This window comes from Sinocyclocheilus anshuiensis, unplaced genomic scaffold (genome assembly GCF_001515605.1).
Source record: "Sinocyclocheilus anshuiensis isolate Anshui unplaced genomic scaffold, SAMN03320099.WGS_v1.1 scaffold1131, whole genome shotgun sequence".
NCBI lineage: Eukaryota > Metazoa > Chordata > Actinopteri > Cypriniformes > Cyprinidae > Sinocyclocheilus > Sinocyclocheilus anshuiensis.
In genome coordinates this window covers 248221-265286 of record NW_015542387.1, presented here as the reverse complement: position 1 = coordinate 265286, position 17066 = coordinate 248221, and the positions used below count along the sequence as shown (strand labels likewise).

General features: G+C 35.8%; 1 protein-coding gene across 3 annotated transcripts in view; it reads left to right on the top strand.

Annotated features, from left to right (window-relative positions):
- Nucleotides 1-4239: 4239 nt before the first annotated feature.
- LOC107692745 (vasodilator-stimulated phosphoprotein-like) overlaps nucleotides 4240-17066 on the top strand; it is a 16887-nt gene continuing 4060 nt past the window's right edge. The window contains exons 1-10 of one of the 3 annotated variants that reach the window (XM_016491917.1): nucleotides 4240-4434; nucleotides 10398-10578; nucleotides 10682-10742; nucleotides 11912-11994; nucleotides 12539-12786; nucleotides 13496-13665; nucleotides 15761-15818; nucleotides 16464-16491; nucleotides 16581-16620; nucleotides 16815-16871. In XM_016491917.1, the coding sequence (XP_016347403.1) occupies nucleotides 4255-4434; nucleotides 10398-10578; nucleotides 10682-10742; nucleotides 11912-11994; nucleotides 12539-12786; nucleotides 13496-13665; nucleotides 15761-15818; nucleotides 16464-16491; nucleotides 16581-16620; nucleotides 16815-16871 (1106 nt within the window). In that variant the 5' untranslated portion in view covers nucleotides 4240-4254. Of the gene's footprint in view, nucleotides 4435-10397; nucleotides 10579-10681; nucleotides 10743-11911; nucleotides 11995-12535; nucleotides 12787-13495; nucleotides 13666-15760; nucleotides 15819-16463; nucleotides 16492-16580; nucleotides 16621-16814; nucleotides 16872-17066 lie in introns of all 3 variants that reach the window. The other 2 variants (XM_016491916.1, XM_016491918.1) reach the window with 2 other exon arrangements.

Sequence of the window (17066 nt, the reverse complement as noted above, 5' to 3'; positions counted from 1 at the left end):
CTCCCTCCTCCTTCACTTATCCTCTGTTCTTTCTGTGATTGCTGTTATCCCGTCTTCTTTCCTTCCATCTGGTTAACCTAAGCTCCCCCTCCAACAGCAATCAACATCTGGGCACGAGGAGTGTGTGTGCTTGTGTGTGTGTGTGTGTGTGTGTGTGTGTGTGTGTGTGTGTTCAAACCACTCGGCAGGCCATAGAGTCAGTCCTTATTCTGCATTTCTTGGAGCAGGAAGTGGGCTGTGGCATCTGTGTGATGTCACAGGAAGAGAAGATTGTATCACAGTTTGGAAAACATGAGGGAGAGAATGACGAAAATACTTTTAAATATAAGTGCTTTGGTCACTTTTATGTCACAGGCATTTTTATTTTATTAAAACCTTTTTTTCCCCTTTTTATATTTATTATACTGTTAATGTTTATATATTTATTTTGTATTTTTTAATGCCTTTTATGAATAGATTGTATTATTTTACCCTGGTCTCAGTAGCTGGATCTTGAATTTGAAAATCCATTTAGCATATATTTAGTCATTTTAAATGTAAAAAAATATAAACAAATATATTTTAATGTTTGAAACATTTTTTTATTATTATTATTTATTAATAACTGTCTCTCTGTTGTTGTGTCATTTCCCTCTTGACCAACAGTTTTGCCCCGATAAACTTTTATTAAATGTTAGTTTAATTGGCACGGTATTTAACTGTAAATTTAAGTTAAAACCTAAAATGTTGCTACAGTATTTTTTACGGTCAAATTCTGGCAACCACAGCTGCCGGTTTTTTACCGTAAATTTTACGGATTTTTTTTTTTACAGTGTACCAATTAAACAGAACTGTCAGTGTTTTGTAAAAAATCTTAAAAATATAATTTCCACCACACCAATGCTATTAAACACAACACATAATATGAGATGATGAAAATGATATTGTAGTATGAGCAAAAAAAAAAAATTACAATAACAAATTTCTGTTGTGATGCATGTATGTCCACTGTTGCTAGAAGACAAATTAAATAAGCTAATGAGAGTTTGAAAAGCGTATTAGGTTGATTCTCTGTTTACAGGACCAAAAGGGTTAGTTTATGGAACCGCTATAAACATCTATTCATTGTCTTCTTTCTCTATACAGAATACTCCAGAAAACTGCCTTTAGTTGAGTAATTGTGCGAAAAATATTTAATTTAATAAGCATGGAAGAATGTGAACAAGGAGCCAGTGCAGCAGCAGCATTTGAGTTTGATGATGAACCGCCTGTTTGTGTCCGATCTGTTTCTCCAGAGACATTATAAACAGTCCATGCACAAATGTGCCACCACATGCGCACATCACGAGTAAGATGATGTCAGTATAACATCACAGCCCTTGCTTGATGATATCCTTGTTTGTATATATTTGTGACAGACAAATCCAGCTGTGTTTTTTCCATTCATTATTAGTGGATTTCTGAAAGGATTGGTTCAGCTAAAAATTAAAACTGTCTTTTTTTTTTTTACCTTTAATGGTTGACAGATATATCCCCATAGTCGAAAATCATTAGCATTTTCATCCAATAAGCTTTTCTGTTTGGCTGGTAAGTGTTAAAAAAAAAAAAAGTGCTTTTTGTGTTACAATTCTGTAAAATAAACACATCTATTATTATTATTATTTTTATTTTTTTTTTATCATTTTCAAATGATTGTTTCCTAATTATTTTAGTAAATATTATGTAAAATAATTATTTAATTTCAGAAATTGTTATGCATGTGTTATTTACTTTGTTTATCCCTCTGATGCTGCTTGTGTGGTGGCCAAAAATGACCTTTTTTATCTAGCAAAATGAATGTACTATATTTTAGTACAAAAATTATATATTTTTTTAAATTATATTTATGGAATAGTTATGATCCATTTATTACCTGTTAACCGCTTTTTGAGCATAGACCTGAAAATGACATTTCCAACTGAAGGAGACATCAGATGCCCATTTTTCATAAGTTAGTATGATTCTTTAGGGTCTTCAAGAAATGTCTGTAACATACTTTGGTTAAAGGGATAGTTCAACCAAAAATGAAAATGACCCCATGATTTACTCACCCTCAAGCCATCCTAGGTGTATATGACTTTCTTCTTTCAGACAAATGCAATCAGAGTTATATTTAAAAATGTCCTGGCTCTTCCAAGCTTTATAATGGCAGTGAATGGGTGGTAATATTCAATAGTCCAATAAACTGTCCATCTATCATAAAGAAGTGCCCCATGCGGCTCCGGCAGGTTAATAAAGGCCTCCTGAAGTGAAATGACACTTTTTGGAAGAAAAATATCCATATTTAAAACTTTATAAACCATTATTTTTAGCTTTCGCTTACTGTCATGCATTCGTACACGAGAGAGTCGTGTTCCAGTGGATGGCATAGGACGTGAGAATATGCTAGTCTCGCGAGAACCAAGGTTTGTTTAAAGGAGCAAAGGAAGCAAAGTTTATTTTGTTTAGCAAAGGAAAACTAGTCTTCTCTTGGCTTATATTGAAGTTCTCCGACATTTTTCTTTACAAATCCTCTTTTTGTACTTCTAATTCGTTGTTTTGTTTTGCTCTCTCTGTGCTTCCGCATTCATCACTTCTCACTGGAGCTTACGCTACACCTATGTCCTACTTGAATGTGACTTTGTCGTGAACGCATATGACAGTTAGCGGAAGCTAGAGATTTAAGGTTTATAAAGTTTTAAATATGGATTTTTTTCTTACAAAAACACGTCAATTTAATTCAGGAGGCCTTTATTAACCCGCTGGAGCTGTGTGGAGTCATTTTTTATAATAGATGGATGCAGTTTATTGGACTTCTATTGGACTATTGAATATTACCACCCATTCACTGCCATTATAAAGCTTGGAAGTGCCAGGACATATTTTAATATAACTCCGATTGTATTCGTCTGAAAGTAGAAAGTCATTTACACCTAGGATGGCTGGAGGGTAAGTAAATCATGGGGTAATTTTCATTTTTGGGTGAACTATCCCTTTAAAATTCCTCAATTGTCATGTAAAACAACACCCTTTTTACCTTGTCAAAAACAGGTCTGTTCACCGCGACTCTTTTCGGTGCATGTCTCTTTAAATGATAATGAGCTACTGCTCACCCCACCCCTCTCTTCCGTGGGGCGTGTCGACATAAGACAAGTGAATTACTGCCTTGGACTCTGTATATGGCTTGGAGGTGGTCTTATTCAAATAGATATCTATCTACGTAGAAACCGGTTGCAAATTGAAACTCGCTGAATGACACAGTTTCAGACTCAGACAGCCCATAAGAAACTGGCTGCGTGTTTTCTTTTCAGCTTTTCAGAGCTAGCAGACATGCCAGAAACCTAACTAAATGCAAAAAAAAAAAAAAAAGCTAAAAAAGTAAACTGGGTGAAAATCAAAGTCCTAGATCAAAACATGTTATGTTGCATATTTGAGGTTGATATCTCAAAAATTTCAGTAAGATTTTGTTTGGCCATGGTACCAAATGTTTCCACTAGAACATTTCCAATGCGGTCATTTCTGACGATGAACCGTACTAGTGTGATTATTTTTTTCAGGACCATTTAACCTTTTTGAATCACAAGTTTCACACCATTCAGATGAAGTTACATTTCTAAAAAACCAAAATGTAAATTTTTTTCTGTCAAAAATGAACAGCACCAGAGGGTAAATTAAATAGCGTGGTATCATATAGGCCTATATTGGCTTTATATATCGGTCATCGGCCACCCTACTCTCTAAGAAATCATCATCAGCCATCATAAAATCCAAATTGGTCAACCACTACTCACCCTCTTGCTGTCCCAAATCGCTATTCTGAAAGCGCCACACACATACATCAAAACATGGCAGAGGAAATAACAGAATTTCCATTCAAACGGTTCCTTTAAGAACTGGCTCTGTTTGCATGTTTATGTGTGGGAATGTGATATGCTGTCAGTTTTTGAAGTTTCTAGAACCTGCTTTCTCTCCTGAGCAGAGGAATGTTGAGCACTTCCTGTCTTTGTCTGCCCCCATTGTTGGTACTTGCTGGGCTTGTTTCGATCAGGCAGACTTCTCCTCCTACCTCACACATTTCTAACCACACTTGTTTCTTTGTTCATTATGCCTCAAGTCTCTCTTCCCCCTCAGTCATTTTTTTTCCCAGTATCCAATGCCTGTTTCTCTTTCACTTTTCTCTCGTATCGTGCAGTTTTGAAAAGCAGTTTTATTTATACACTGTAAATGTATTTAATGTCATCTCTCTCTCTCTTTCATATGCACAGTGAGTCAAGTATCTGTCAGGCACGGGCCACTGTGATGATCTACGATGATACCAATAAGAAGTGGGTCCCGGCAGGCACGGGTCCCCAAGCTTTCAGCAGGGTCCAAATCTACCACAACCCCAGCAATAACGCCTTCAGAGTGGTGGGACGCAAGATTCAGACCGACCAGCAGGTAAACAAACTACATTCAGCCAGATGTAGCGTGGGGTTGCAGACAAACAAACCATTTTTCATCGAAGGTAACACTGCAGAGTGTTGACACATTCAGGGTAACTGGAAAAAAGAGCATTCCAAACTTTGCCTCAAGCTCAGTTTGAAATAGTTTGCAACTGTCTTCAAGAATTATTATTTTTTTCACAGCTAAAGTCCAGCAGCACGTACTGCAGTCTAATATTGTGTGTTCTTTCATAATGTCAAAGGGATAGTTCACCCAAAAATGAATATAATTAATTTACTGTCCCTCATGTCACTCCAGACCCATTTTTTATTTTTCTTTAAGAATGCAAACAGAGAAATTTAGCAGAACATCTACTCTGCTTTTCCCATCTTACAAAAGTGAGTGCAGACTGGGATGTACAACAGTGGATTTACATATACAACTGACCCCATCAGAACCCTTGAATTTATATAATTCCACCAGAAGTGCATTTAACCCCAAATTACAATTCATATACATGATTTCCTGTTTTTCTTTACTTACCATCCAAGTCTCTGAGCAGAAATGCAAAAAAATGTAATACATTTTTAAAAAATAAAAAAGTAGTGATATATATACCATTCAAAAGCAACACAGTACAACAAAGTACATTTTTCGAAAGAAATGAAAACTTTTATTTAGCAAGGATGCATTAAATTGATTAAAAGTGTTATCGTAATGTTACAAAAGATTTTTTATTTAAAATAAATGAAAACAATTCATGAAAAATAAAAAAAAATGAAAGCAGCACAAATGTTTTCAACAAAGTAACCCAAAGGTCGCGGGTTCGAGTCTCGATACCAGCAGGGATTGTAGGTGGGGGAGTGAATGACCAGCATTCTCTTCCACATTCAATACCACGACTGATGTACTAAACCCCCAACTGCTCTCTGGGCGCCGCAGCAAAAATGGCTGCCCATTGCTCCAAGTGTATGTGTTCATGTTGTGTGAGTGTATGTTTGTTCACTAATCACTGCTGTGTGTGTGCACTTGCATGGGTGAAATGCAGAGCACAAATTCCAAGTAAGGGACACCATACTTGGCAACACATCATGTCCTTTATGATACGAAGAAATTCTTAACATTTATAATACAGACATATTCACAAGTCCCTAAGGTCCAAGTCAAGTCTTTATTCTCTTTATATCTAATTTTAGCAATAGTCAAAATAGAATATAATCAGAATCAGAAGCAGAATGAGCTGTATTGCCAGGTATGTTTACACATACGAGGAATTTGTTTTCGTGACAGAAGCTTCCACAGTGTAACAGAATGACAGCGACAGAACAAAAAAACACAGATAATAAAAAAAAAGAATATTATAATAACAATTCAAATTTGTATTAGTAGTATGCAGTAATGCAACTGCACTGTAAAATAAATGTAAATGAAAAATGAATAGGTTATGATGCGTTTATTATTCAATTTTACAATAGAAAATTATAATATTTCTTCACTTGCAAGAGATAAACCCCTGAGCTGTTATTTTGGTGGAAACCTGCAGTTTCAGTGAAAACAGGTTTACAAATGCGTCTCATTACAAATGTGGTGAAATACTAGGGGTGTAACGGTAAAAAAAAAACATGACAGTTCAGTACATACCTCGGTTTTAACGTCACGGTTCGGTATGGTTTTGGTACAACAGGGGAAAAAAACAAAACAAACAATTTTTTTTTATTAAACAGTGGTGTATTGAACTATTATAATTACAATTTTCTTGATAAAAAAAAACTACCTCATCTTATGCTCTAAACTACAGGATGCCCTTTTACATTACTATAAAGTTACAAGGAACAACTGAGGCCAAAATTAAATTTAGCTATTATTTATTTTTAAATATAATAATCAACACTCAACTTAAAAAAATTTTTTATGCAAACAAGTAAACTGCACATAATGCAAATTAAAAGGATCATGAATTGAGAAATCAACTTTTACTTGAGCTTTTGATATAGCTTTTGATAAGAGGTCATTCGTATTAAAAGAATATCTTAGTTTCAGAAAAGGAATGGCCGAAGGTAATGCGGGACGAAAGTAACAAAGCGATTTTCTCCGAGCCCTGACTACATTTGCATTCCAAGCTATGACAGCATGTTCTGCATGCAACCCTTGACGGAGCTGCCAAATATCACGTGATTTCGTCATCGTTTCCCGCGGTTAGGTCCGGAAAGCAGTTTTTCGAGTACGGTAAGTAAATTACTGAAGCGGTACTTTTATTCTAATTACTACAACTACAAGTTGTGTTTCCTGTTTCATGTGTCACAGTAATGATCAATCTATAGTTTATTTAGTGCTCTAACAGATCCTTAAGTTTGCTTTGTCCAAGTTTTTCAGTATAAATGTAAATCGGGTTTCTGTCGGGGCGAAAGTAACACTTGTTACTTTTGTCCCGCTACAGTGACAAGTGTGTATTTCGCCCCACTGCTAATGTGGTGACTTTCTGTGTGTTGCAGCATTTATTAAAACATGTTTATGTCATATCCCAACAGAATATGCCAAGACTGAGGGTCAGAAACTCAGACAGAGGTCTGATTCAGCCAGATGTTTATGAGAGGGCGTTTCTGGACATATCGGTCAGGAACATCTATGTCACATTTAGGTTCCACCACCACCTATGAATTTGCAGTGTTTCCATCCAGATGTTTTTATGCACATTTTGAATTTATGCATAAAATCAACTGGATGGAAACATGACTACTGTGACATTATGCTGAGAATTTATATTATGCTAATTTAATAAAATTTAAATTTCCATATTGTTCATACTGTAGAAAAAAATGGAAATGACATTGCCAATAAAAAAAAATATTCTACACAATTCAAGTTTGTACTGTCGGGTTACTTTTAAAACATTTGATGAAACTGAAATTTAAAATGCAAATGTAATTTAATAATTTTTTGAAAAAGATAAAGGACAAAATATGTTTGCAGTTACATATTAACAAGGTCATAGATATATTTTATCTAGCTTGTATTATTGTTACTTTCGTCCCAACTGACGGGGTCAAAAGTAACAATGTGCAACTTATGTTCAGAGTGAAATTATACTGAAGTCGTTCTACATTTGTACAAAATACCACCTGGTATTGATAGACCACACTTGTGAGTTATTGACCACAGCAAAAATGTATCGGTCTAAAACATTATAATTGAAAATTGTTTTTCTGAAAAATGGAAAAAAAAAAAAAAAAATGGACATAATTTGAAAGATGAGACTTAGTTTCTTATCAAAAGTAACAATATATAAAACTGGAAGTTTCAAATGAAATTCCACTCGTGCAGTGGTTAAAACAATGCTGTATTTGTTCGTTACACATGCGTACTGAACCGACAGACCCGTAGGCTACCGAAAATTTTCGGAATACGTGTACCCTTACACCCTTATGAAATACTGTAATAATCTGTCCACAAAAAAAGTTGGAAATTATGTGTATGTGAAAATAATCTGTAACTGGTGCCCGTTACGTTCCCAAATGCACGTTAAACTCACAACACATGCAGAGATGGAGTTTTCGAAACACCGAAAACACTGGATCCTGAGCTGAACGCATGAGCAAAGTGTGCGCTTCGCTTTGACACACACAGCGCAAACAGACTATACTCATTCATTTAAATTGAAGCCTTTTCATGAAGATTATCACGAGGTTAGATGCTATATCTTTGTTCATATAACCACACTTTTCCAATGTGTGATGAACACGCACCATCAGATTCATCACGCGTGTTTATAGTAACGCTGGCTGGTTTAGAGAATTGTTGTGATATTTGCTGTTGCATCACATATTGATATGGAATGAATAGAAAAATATGGTGTTTGATGCTGTTAAAAAGAGAACATAATCGGCAATGACTTGTGTTTTTGATGAGTCTCTGTCTTCGTGTCCAAGTTAAGTCAAGTCAGTTGTTCATGCGACTTCAGCGCAGCTCGAGTCCAAGTCGCAGACTCGAGTTTCCATAATAAGAAGAAATGTTTCTTGTGCTGTTAAAAAGAGAACATAATCGGCAATGACTTGTGTTTTTGATGAGTCTCTGTCTTCGTGTCCAAGTCAAGTCAGTTGTTCACGCGACTTCAGCGCAGCTCGAGTCCAAGTCGCAGACTCGAGTTTCCATAATAAGAAGAAATGTTTCTTCATCACCAAATCAGCATATTACACTGAAGACTGGAGTAATGATGCTGAAAATTCAGATTTTCATCACAGGAATAAATGACATTTTAAATTATATAAACATTTTAAAGTGTAATAATAAAACTCTATTTTTTTGTTAAATAAATGCAACCTAGGTGAGCATTTGCCACACAATGTTTATATAATGTTTCAATATCATTTTCAGTGAAAACTGACTTATTTTGTTCTGTTTGTCAAGCAAAGCTATTGCATAACTTCAGAAGACTTTGAATATAGTGCACAAATCATATGGATTACTTTTTACTGTCTCTGTTTTGGCATTTTTGAAGCTCAACATCCCCAGCATCCATCCACTTTCATCTTACAGAAAACCGTAGTCTGAACATTCTACTTAAATGTCTGTCAGCTAATTTTTGGGGAGAAATATTGCTCTAACTGCCACAATATAATTTATGTTTCTGAGTTTTACAGTCCATCCATCACCTGATTCCTTCTGTCTTGAGTTCTCTCTTCCCCTCCCAGCACTGTCGCCCTCTATACGCTCAGACATGAATGCTCCCCAGAGATGACTACGTTGTTTCCTGTAAGATAGCCAAACCATTTCCCGTGCCAGTTAGGCCCTCCTCCCCCATTCCCATGACTCTACCTCTCCACACTCCATCTGTCTGATTCCACAAACTCATTTCTCTTTGTCTGAGTGACTTTTGTCTCTTTCTGTACAACTCTTTCTGTGTAGTGTTCTGTATTTACAGTTTCTCTGTATTTTTGATGGCAGAAAATTTGATGGATTTTCTTCTTCTCTCTCTTCTCTTTCTCTCCTCTGCTCTACTTTGTGGAATTCATGATTGTAATACAAACAGAGAAATGAGGTGTCAGCACATTCACTAAAGGGGAACACTCACACACACTCGATCTCTCGCACACTAACTCGTGCGTTCTGCAGAGGTGCAGCCATCTCCTGGACAGTCTGTTCAACAAATTTTTGTTTCTGTTGGAATAGGCAAATAAGTTTATAAATCTGTTTGAGCTTTGTGGTTAAAGTACTTTAAGGGCGGGTAGGAGAAAATCTTTTGGCACATTCAAATATATGTGAATCTAAGTGTAGTTTAAAACGTGTGTGCCAAGTTCTTAGACGTGTTGTTCTAAGATTGGTTTTAAAAAATGTAAATAACTGTAAATAATCACATATTTGCTGAGAAAAGCACCGTTGTAGATCATTTAATACATTATTTATGATGGCAGAGTAAATTCTTTAATAGAAAAGTGAATTTGTTTATTTCATGTGGCTGAACTTACTGTATGTTTGTCTTTGGCTTTAAGGCCTGTTCACACTTGCATTCCATCTTCAAGATTTATTTTTAATTTTTTTAATAAACCTTGAGAACCCTGTATTTTGTTTTCTTTCAGTTGCACTTTTAAAGACAAGTATGCATCTTGACTTTGATTAAATTGTTTTGAGAAACATTTTTCAAATCTTAAATGTATTTTTTAAAATAGAATTGCTTCCACGTACATAAATAATTAAATCAATCCAAACAGCTAATTAAATGCTTATTATATTATTGTCATAAAAGCACCACAAAAGTAAATAAAGTAAATAAATTCATAATCTGAAAATGTTCATCATAAGAGGCGTATTAAAGTATTAGTATATATGAATTACATTTAAAAAAATAAATAATAATAATAGATCTGGACACCAAAATGGGTGTCAGAAAGAATAATGAACTTCTTAAATTGCATAAAAAGAAACTGCATACTTTTGTGTTGTACGACTTGATTTACATTTGGACATTTGTGTCTTCTGAACAGGTTGTGATGAACTGTCCAATTGTAAAGGGATTAAAATATAATCAGGCCACGCCAAACTTCCATCAGTGGCGGGACGCTCGGCAGGTGTGGGGCCTGAATTTTGGCAGCAAAGAAGATGCAGTGCTGTTCGCCAATGGCATGATGCATGCACTTGATGTCCTCAACTCCATGCCTGACGGAGGTAATGCACATGCACATTTTTACACCATTTTGACAGAGCATATGTTTTAATGTATAATAAAAAAAAAATCAATGCAACCTTTTTCAACTGCATTGTATTTTAGGTTACCCCACGCGACCTGTGTCCAATGGACCATCCCCAGAAGAGCTGGAACAACAGAGAAGGTACAAACTAGGGGTTATTTGTAGTGGTTTACGTAACAAAATGATTTTATTCGAAGTAAAGTTTTTAAGTTTTTGTCCACTTCCTGTGGTATCGTGTGAATTGCCTGAAGTCATGGTTTCCCTGGTCAGTCTTTGATCTCATTTACAGACGCGCACACACATACACACAAGCACACACTCTCAAGGGATTATTGGTATTAACGCTTAAGTATTTAGCTTTCCTTGAGACCCTGAAGTGATGGGGCAGAAGTCCGGGTCAGGCCTTCTGACACTTAAATCCTCTTCTTCCCTGCCTCATTCTCCTCTTCTTTCTCCCTGCAAGACTACAGGCGAAAAAATGTAACTCTCTCTCTCTTTCTCTGTCTAGTTGTTATTGTTACCTTGCTAAAGACTTTACATGGAGCTGGTTGACATGTCTTTACTTGACTGAAATGTTTTGAATGGCTCTCGGAGAGGCTTGACTTAACATGAAACTTGACATTGCAGTCTTGTACTGTAAGTGTCGCTACAGAGAGTATTCATGTTGCTCATGTGTTTTTCTACACATGAAAACACAGTTTTGTATGCACGTTTCATGTTTGAAGTCTTCTATTGAATTCACTGATTTGGACTTCAACTCAAGAAGCCTGAAGTGAGTCAAGAAGCCTGTGTGAACTCGTTGTACATAACAGCAGTGAATTACTTAAAGTTAGCATGAAATGAACATTTATTTTCACCATATCTAAATGCACGTCATGGGTATTAATGTGGATAGTTTGCCCATGTATACATCTCTTTTTTTTTTCTGACCTTTTAATTTTTAATCAGAATTTCAGAAATGGATCAGACTTCTCTCTGGTAACATATGCCAGATTTCTCCAGTTATTTAGTCCATTTAAACCACCTGTTATTTTATGGTCTTATATACTTGAAGTACCACCTTTAAGTTATTTTTTCAGTAATTTAACAACACATTTGCATGTTTATGATTCTTTGATGTTGGTTGGTCACATGACATGCAGGTAAACTAAATATTTAATATTTTTTTAGTGTTTCATTTAGATATTATTTTACAATTATTTTAATTTGACAATTTCTATGATTTAATTATTACCTTACCAACTCGCAAATCTCATTTAAAATCGCAATATGTCAAAATAATTGCAATGCCTTCATGTTTTTTCCTGCAGATTGGAACTGCAGAGGTTGGAGCAGCTAGAGCGAGAGAGACAAGAGAGAGAGCGACAGGAAAGAGAACGGCAAGCAGCTCCAGGTCAGTAGAAAGTGTTTTACCTCAACGGACTTTGACTTTGTGTATTTGGATTATGAGATCATTGCTGTCTTCTCCAAGTAGAGATCAACCAAGATGTTTTTTATGATTGATAAAAAAAATGTTTAAGCATATAGCTGCTTGGTTCACTGATATTTTTTGAAATCCCTATGAAAAAATGAATCGAAAAATACTGGGCTGTCACTGATGCGATTTGTTCTTTATAATCACACCTAATTGCATTCTTGAGTAGAACTTACTAAAGAATAAATAATGTGTAAAAGCATTATTTGCAATAATTCACAGCTGTGCTGGAGTTATAAAAGTATGTCCATAAACAATTTAAATTTGAGTATGATTTAATTCAGAGCTTTGGCATAGCGATTAACACTATGGTTTAGCTGTGTGAGCAATGCAATTATTTGAATATGCCCATAACATTTTTTTTTATCTGCTTTATTATTAAATTGCCAATTATTTGTCAAACCGACCTTTATTTGTGAGATAACGGTTTTAATAACATAATTGTGCTGTTGTTCTACTGTAGTCATTCCTCCAGCACCACCTTTGGCCCCTGGAGGCCCTCCGGCTCCCCCTGGACCTCCACCTCCCCCTGGGCCCCCTCCATCTGGACCTCCCCCACCACCTGGACCTCCTCCCTCAGGAGGAGGAGCTCCACCTCCACCTGCTCCTCCTCTGCCCTTCTCTGGAGGAGGTGGAGGTGAGGGAGAGGGACCAGGTGGTGGTGGTCTCGCTGCTGCCCTGGCAGGTGCCAAACTCCGCAAAGTGCCCAAGGTGAGACAGTGAGTGACAGGAGGATCACAATAAGAGAATGTCCAGAAGTCAAAATAATGTGTCACTTCCTGGTAACGTTATTTACAGTCTTAGTGACATCACCTGGAAATGAAATGCCTTTTTAGAAGCTGAGCAAGTTATTACATTTTGATGACACCTTTTTAAATATGGAATAACGTTTCCTGATGAATCACACACAAAAGACCAGAAACGTGTTTTAAGTAAGAAATATGATAAAATCAATATTTCATGTTGGAGAACGCAGAGAATGAGACACTGGCAAATCTAAAAGTTTACTAAAAGTTTAAAGTTTAAACTTGTATACTAAAAGTTTACACAAATAGAAATTGAAGTAGAAGGTGAAAACCAATCACATAGTGTAAAAAGCCAGATGTGAAATAAGAGGGTTATGTTCCCCCCGGTGGAACTTTATAAAGACAATTAAATAAATTTCCATGCGAATACCAAAAATAAATTAAGTATATATTAATTTACTTATTTATTATTAAATACTTAATACGTAAATACAAACTTACTTGGTGTAAAAAAAATACAGTCTAAGAAATCCATTCACAAAGATTAAATTTCAAATAAATTTACAAACCCTATTTACCTTGTTCATAGTTAAAATGTGGAGTCCATTCTCCTATCATGTTTTGCGCACATTCATTCCTGGCTGCTGTTATTGACTCAGTGCTTCCTCCTGCAGGATGATGTTGGTAGTGGTGGTGGAGGAGGAGGAGGAGGAGGAGGAGGTGGAGGTGGCAGTGGCAGTGCTGTGGCGCCAACTCCTAAAGCAGACAGCAGCCGCAGCAGTGTGTCTATGCCCAGTGGAGGAGGAGGACTGATGGGAGAGATGAGCGCAATTCTAGCACGAAGGTCAGTAGAAAAAAAGATTCAAAACCATGTAGTAAATGTATACACTAATGCATCTTCAATTAGTGTTGGAACAACTCAGTTACCACAATAATTTCAGCCTGCTCGTCAAACTAAAATATTCACTCAAATGGAAAGATATCAACCTCTACTGTTGGAGAAACACAACGGTCATCTTGGATCACGTGTGCCTTGATAACCAATCACATTATAGCTTTGACATCATTGAGTTGCAGTCAGACTTGTATGTAAAATGCTGTTTGCAGATACCACTAAATTTAATGGTAAACATGTTGAAGAATAACCGATAGCCTGTCGATTCATTATGCAATAAGTTTCCTCATGAAAGCAGTTTATTCAGCCTCCCTCCATATGACATCCATAAAAAAGGGGGAAAAAGTTTTCTCTGCATTGTATTGCAGTGTAATGATTTCCCCTGATTTCAGATTCCTTTTAATTTTGTGGAATGCTTTTGTGGAAGAAGTATTTAGAAAAAAAAAACATTTGCATTTTTATTGTACTTTACTGACTTTAATTTTTGACTAAATGAGATTATTTCAGATTTTAACGGAATAGATATAAATGAAATGCCACAGCAACTCCTTGTAAATCCTATAAATAAATGTGTAGGAATAAATAGCAAATAGTCTTAACAAAAATAGATGAATCACGGACAATGCAGAATAGATTTTATAGGTGTACAGTACATATAAACATACAGTATTTCATTTCTTCAACCAGCTCATAAGAGTTATTTGAATTGGGCTGCACTCTTCATGATTTGTTTTTAAGTCAATAAAAAAAAAAAATTGTGCTTTATTTATGCTTCACACCATTCAGCGGCAGTGTTGCGTCACCACTAAGTAGTAATTCTGCATTTGTGGAAGAATGGATTTTTAAGAACTGAAAATCATTTAGTTCCAGTATTTATTTATTTAATAAAGGAAATGATTCTATTTAAGAATGATTCTCAGTTTCTAACCATATATCTGAAATAATTTGACATGCATACTGTGACCACAAAGTGTAATGCTAGATTAGATTAATGTAATTTCGGTTAAGTAAATTGGTTTTGGAAATGTCCCTGTCTTTCTCTGTTCAACCTGAAAGTAGATGTACTTGCATGACTGGAAGATCATAGCCTGAGGTGTTACCAAGAAGGCTGTTGATCGAAGGACTTTGGTAATAACCTTGTAGTGTTAAGGGTGCTGGAGGCTTTAATAGCAGCAATATATACCACTTACATGAATTCCTTGTTAAATTAATTCCTCATTACAAAAATATTTGTTTCTTGAGCTGTGAAGTGTGACTAGGTGGATGAATTTCTGGTTCTGCATTACTGACATAACTCCTGTAACTGGAGGTGCAGAACTCTATTCCATAGTGCTTTATAACTTCCTGAAATATATGCATGTTTGTGAATCACTCTGTATTGCTAATTTTAGCATTTAGATTTTTTAGAATAAATTGCCAAATGTGTGCCACCTTAAAGGGATTATTTAATGAAAATTCGTACTCGTCTTCATGTTATTCCAAACCCGTAAGACTTTCACTCATCTTTAAATCACACATGAAGGTATTTTTATTGAAATGTTTTTGCCCTCCATTGAAAGTTCATTCTGCTAAAACTTCAAACATTTAAAAAACAAATTCATAACGACATAGCATCTTCTTAAGACTTCTTATTTAATGAACATAATTGATGTTTGGGTGACGTCAGTGTTTGGGTGTAATGAACTTTCAGTGGAGGGACAAAAGTCTCTTAGGTTTCATAAAAATATATATTGCTGCTTTTTTTCAAGATTAATGATGGGTTTGGAATGACATGAGGGTGAGTAATTGATGACAGAATGTTCATTTTTGGGTGAACTATCCCTTAAGTAATTCATCCTTGCAATGTGTGTATTACTGTAAATGTGTCTTTCATTTTATTTTATAAACTGAGGGTCAAAATTATTATTATTATATTTAATTGACATCATGCTACTTATGCTGTTTTAGACTTTAACTAGGAAATAACCCATAATATTCCTTGAACTCTTTGGCTTTGGTAACAATGTGCTGTAAATGACTGTTGTCATTGTGTCTGTTGGCACAGGAGAAAAGCAGCAGATAAAGGGGAGAAGGCGCCCCCCAAAGCAGAGGAGCCCAGTAATGTATGAACACCTTCAATCTTTTAAGGCTCATTATGGGTGATTGTGTCAGTTCCACAAACAAAGTGTGTGTGTGTGTGTGTGTGTGTGTGTGTGTGTGTGTTTTCCCCAAACCAGTGAATTGTAAAAATAACTCTGTAGCCGATTCTAAAGATTTTATTGGTCATATCAGTCACAGTTCTAATTACCTACACAACACTAAAACAAATTCCAACCCTACCCTAAACCGTAACCTTAACCTTAGTATAGCATTGGTAGCACATCCTCTTACATAGAATTATTGTGACTGGGGCCATCTAAGATTTTTTTGAAAGTCTAAAATTTTCTTAAAAACAAACATTGAATTAAGCAATGAAATTGGCTGCAGGGTGGTATTTGTTTGGGGGGGAAACAAATTCCTGTATGTTCTGTAAAATTCCTGTGTAACTTGTAAATTTCCTGAAAATCGACCATTTAAAGTGCATGCAAAAGTCTTAAGTTATTTAAAGAGGTTGTTCTATAGACTTGAGATGGAATATAGCCTCTATTACTGTAAATGTAATTACTAAAATTGAGTTAGACTTGAAAAGCCAGCACTATTACTGAATGCAGAGGAAACACTCATTCTGCTCTCTGTCTGTTTCTTTTCCTTTGCCTGATGATCTTCAGGATGATTCCGACGCTCAAGGCCCAAGCGGTAAGAACACAATGCATTTGTGATTGAGATTTGTGACATTTAGATACTCACTGAGTGTTTTCTCATTATCTGTGATTTTTCTTTAACAGAATTTAGGAGACCATGGGAAAAATCAGCCACCATGCCCAGGTGAACATTCATTTAAAGACACTGGAAGCTTATTAGTTATACATTGAACTGAAAACTTTGTTTATATCAAGTACCAGCACTGAGTCTCCATTAGTCTGATGTTTGAAGAACTCCAGCTGTTGAGTCTGACTGTCCATAGGGCCCTGTAGTTTAAATTTAAAGTGAAGTATATATACAGTACATGTCTCAAACAGGACTAACTCAGCACCCAGAGGTCTGGAGTCACCCTCTTCCTCTAGCCCATTTACCAGGTACTTTTACTACAGTATGCTCTCAACTGGTTATGGACTAACACTGCTGGCGTCCTTGGTTCCCCTGCTTTCACACACACACACACACACACACACACACTAAAGTATAAACCACTCAAGTCCATGCATTACACTGATTTTACAATAGGGTTTTGAACATTGCGTCTTGGTCAAGAACACCCTATATATATATAT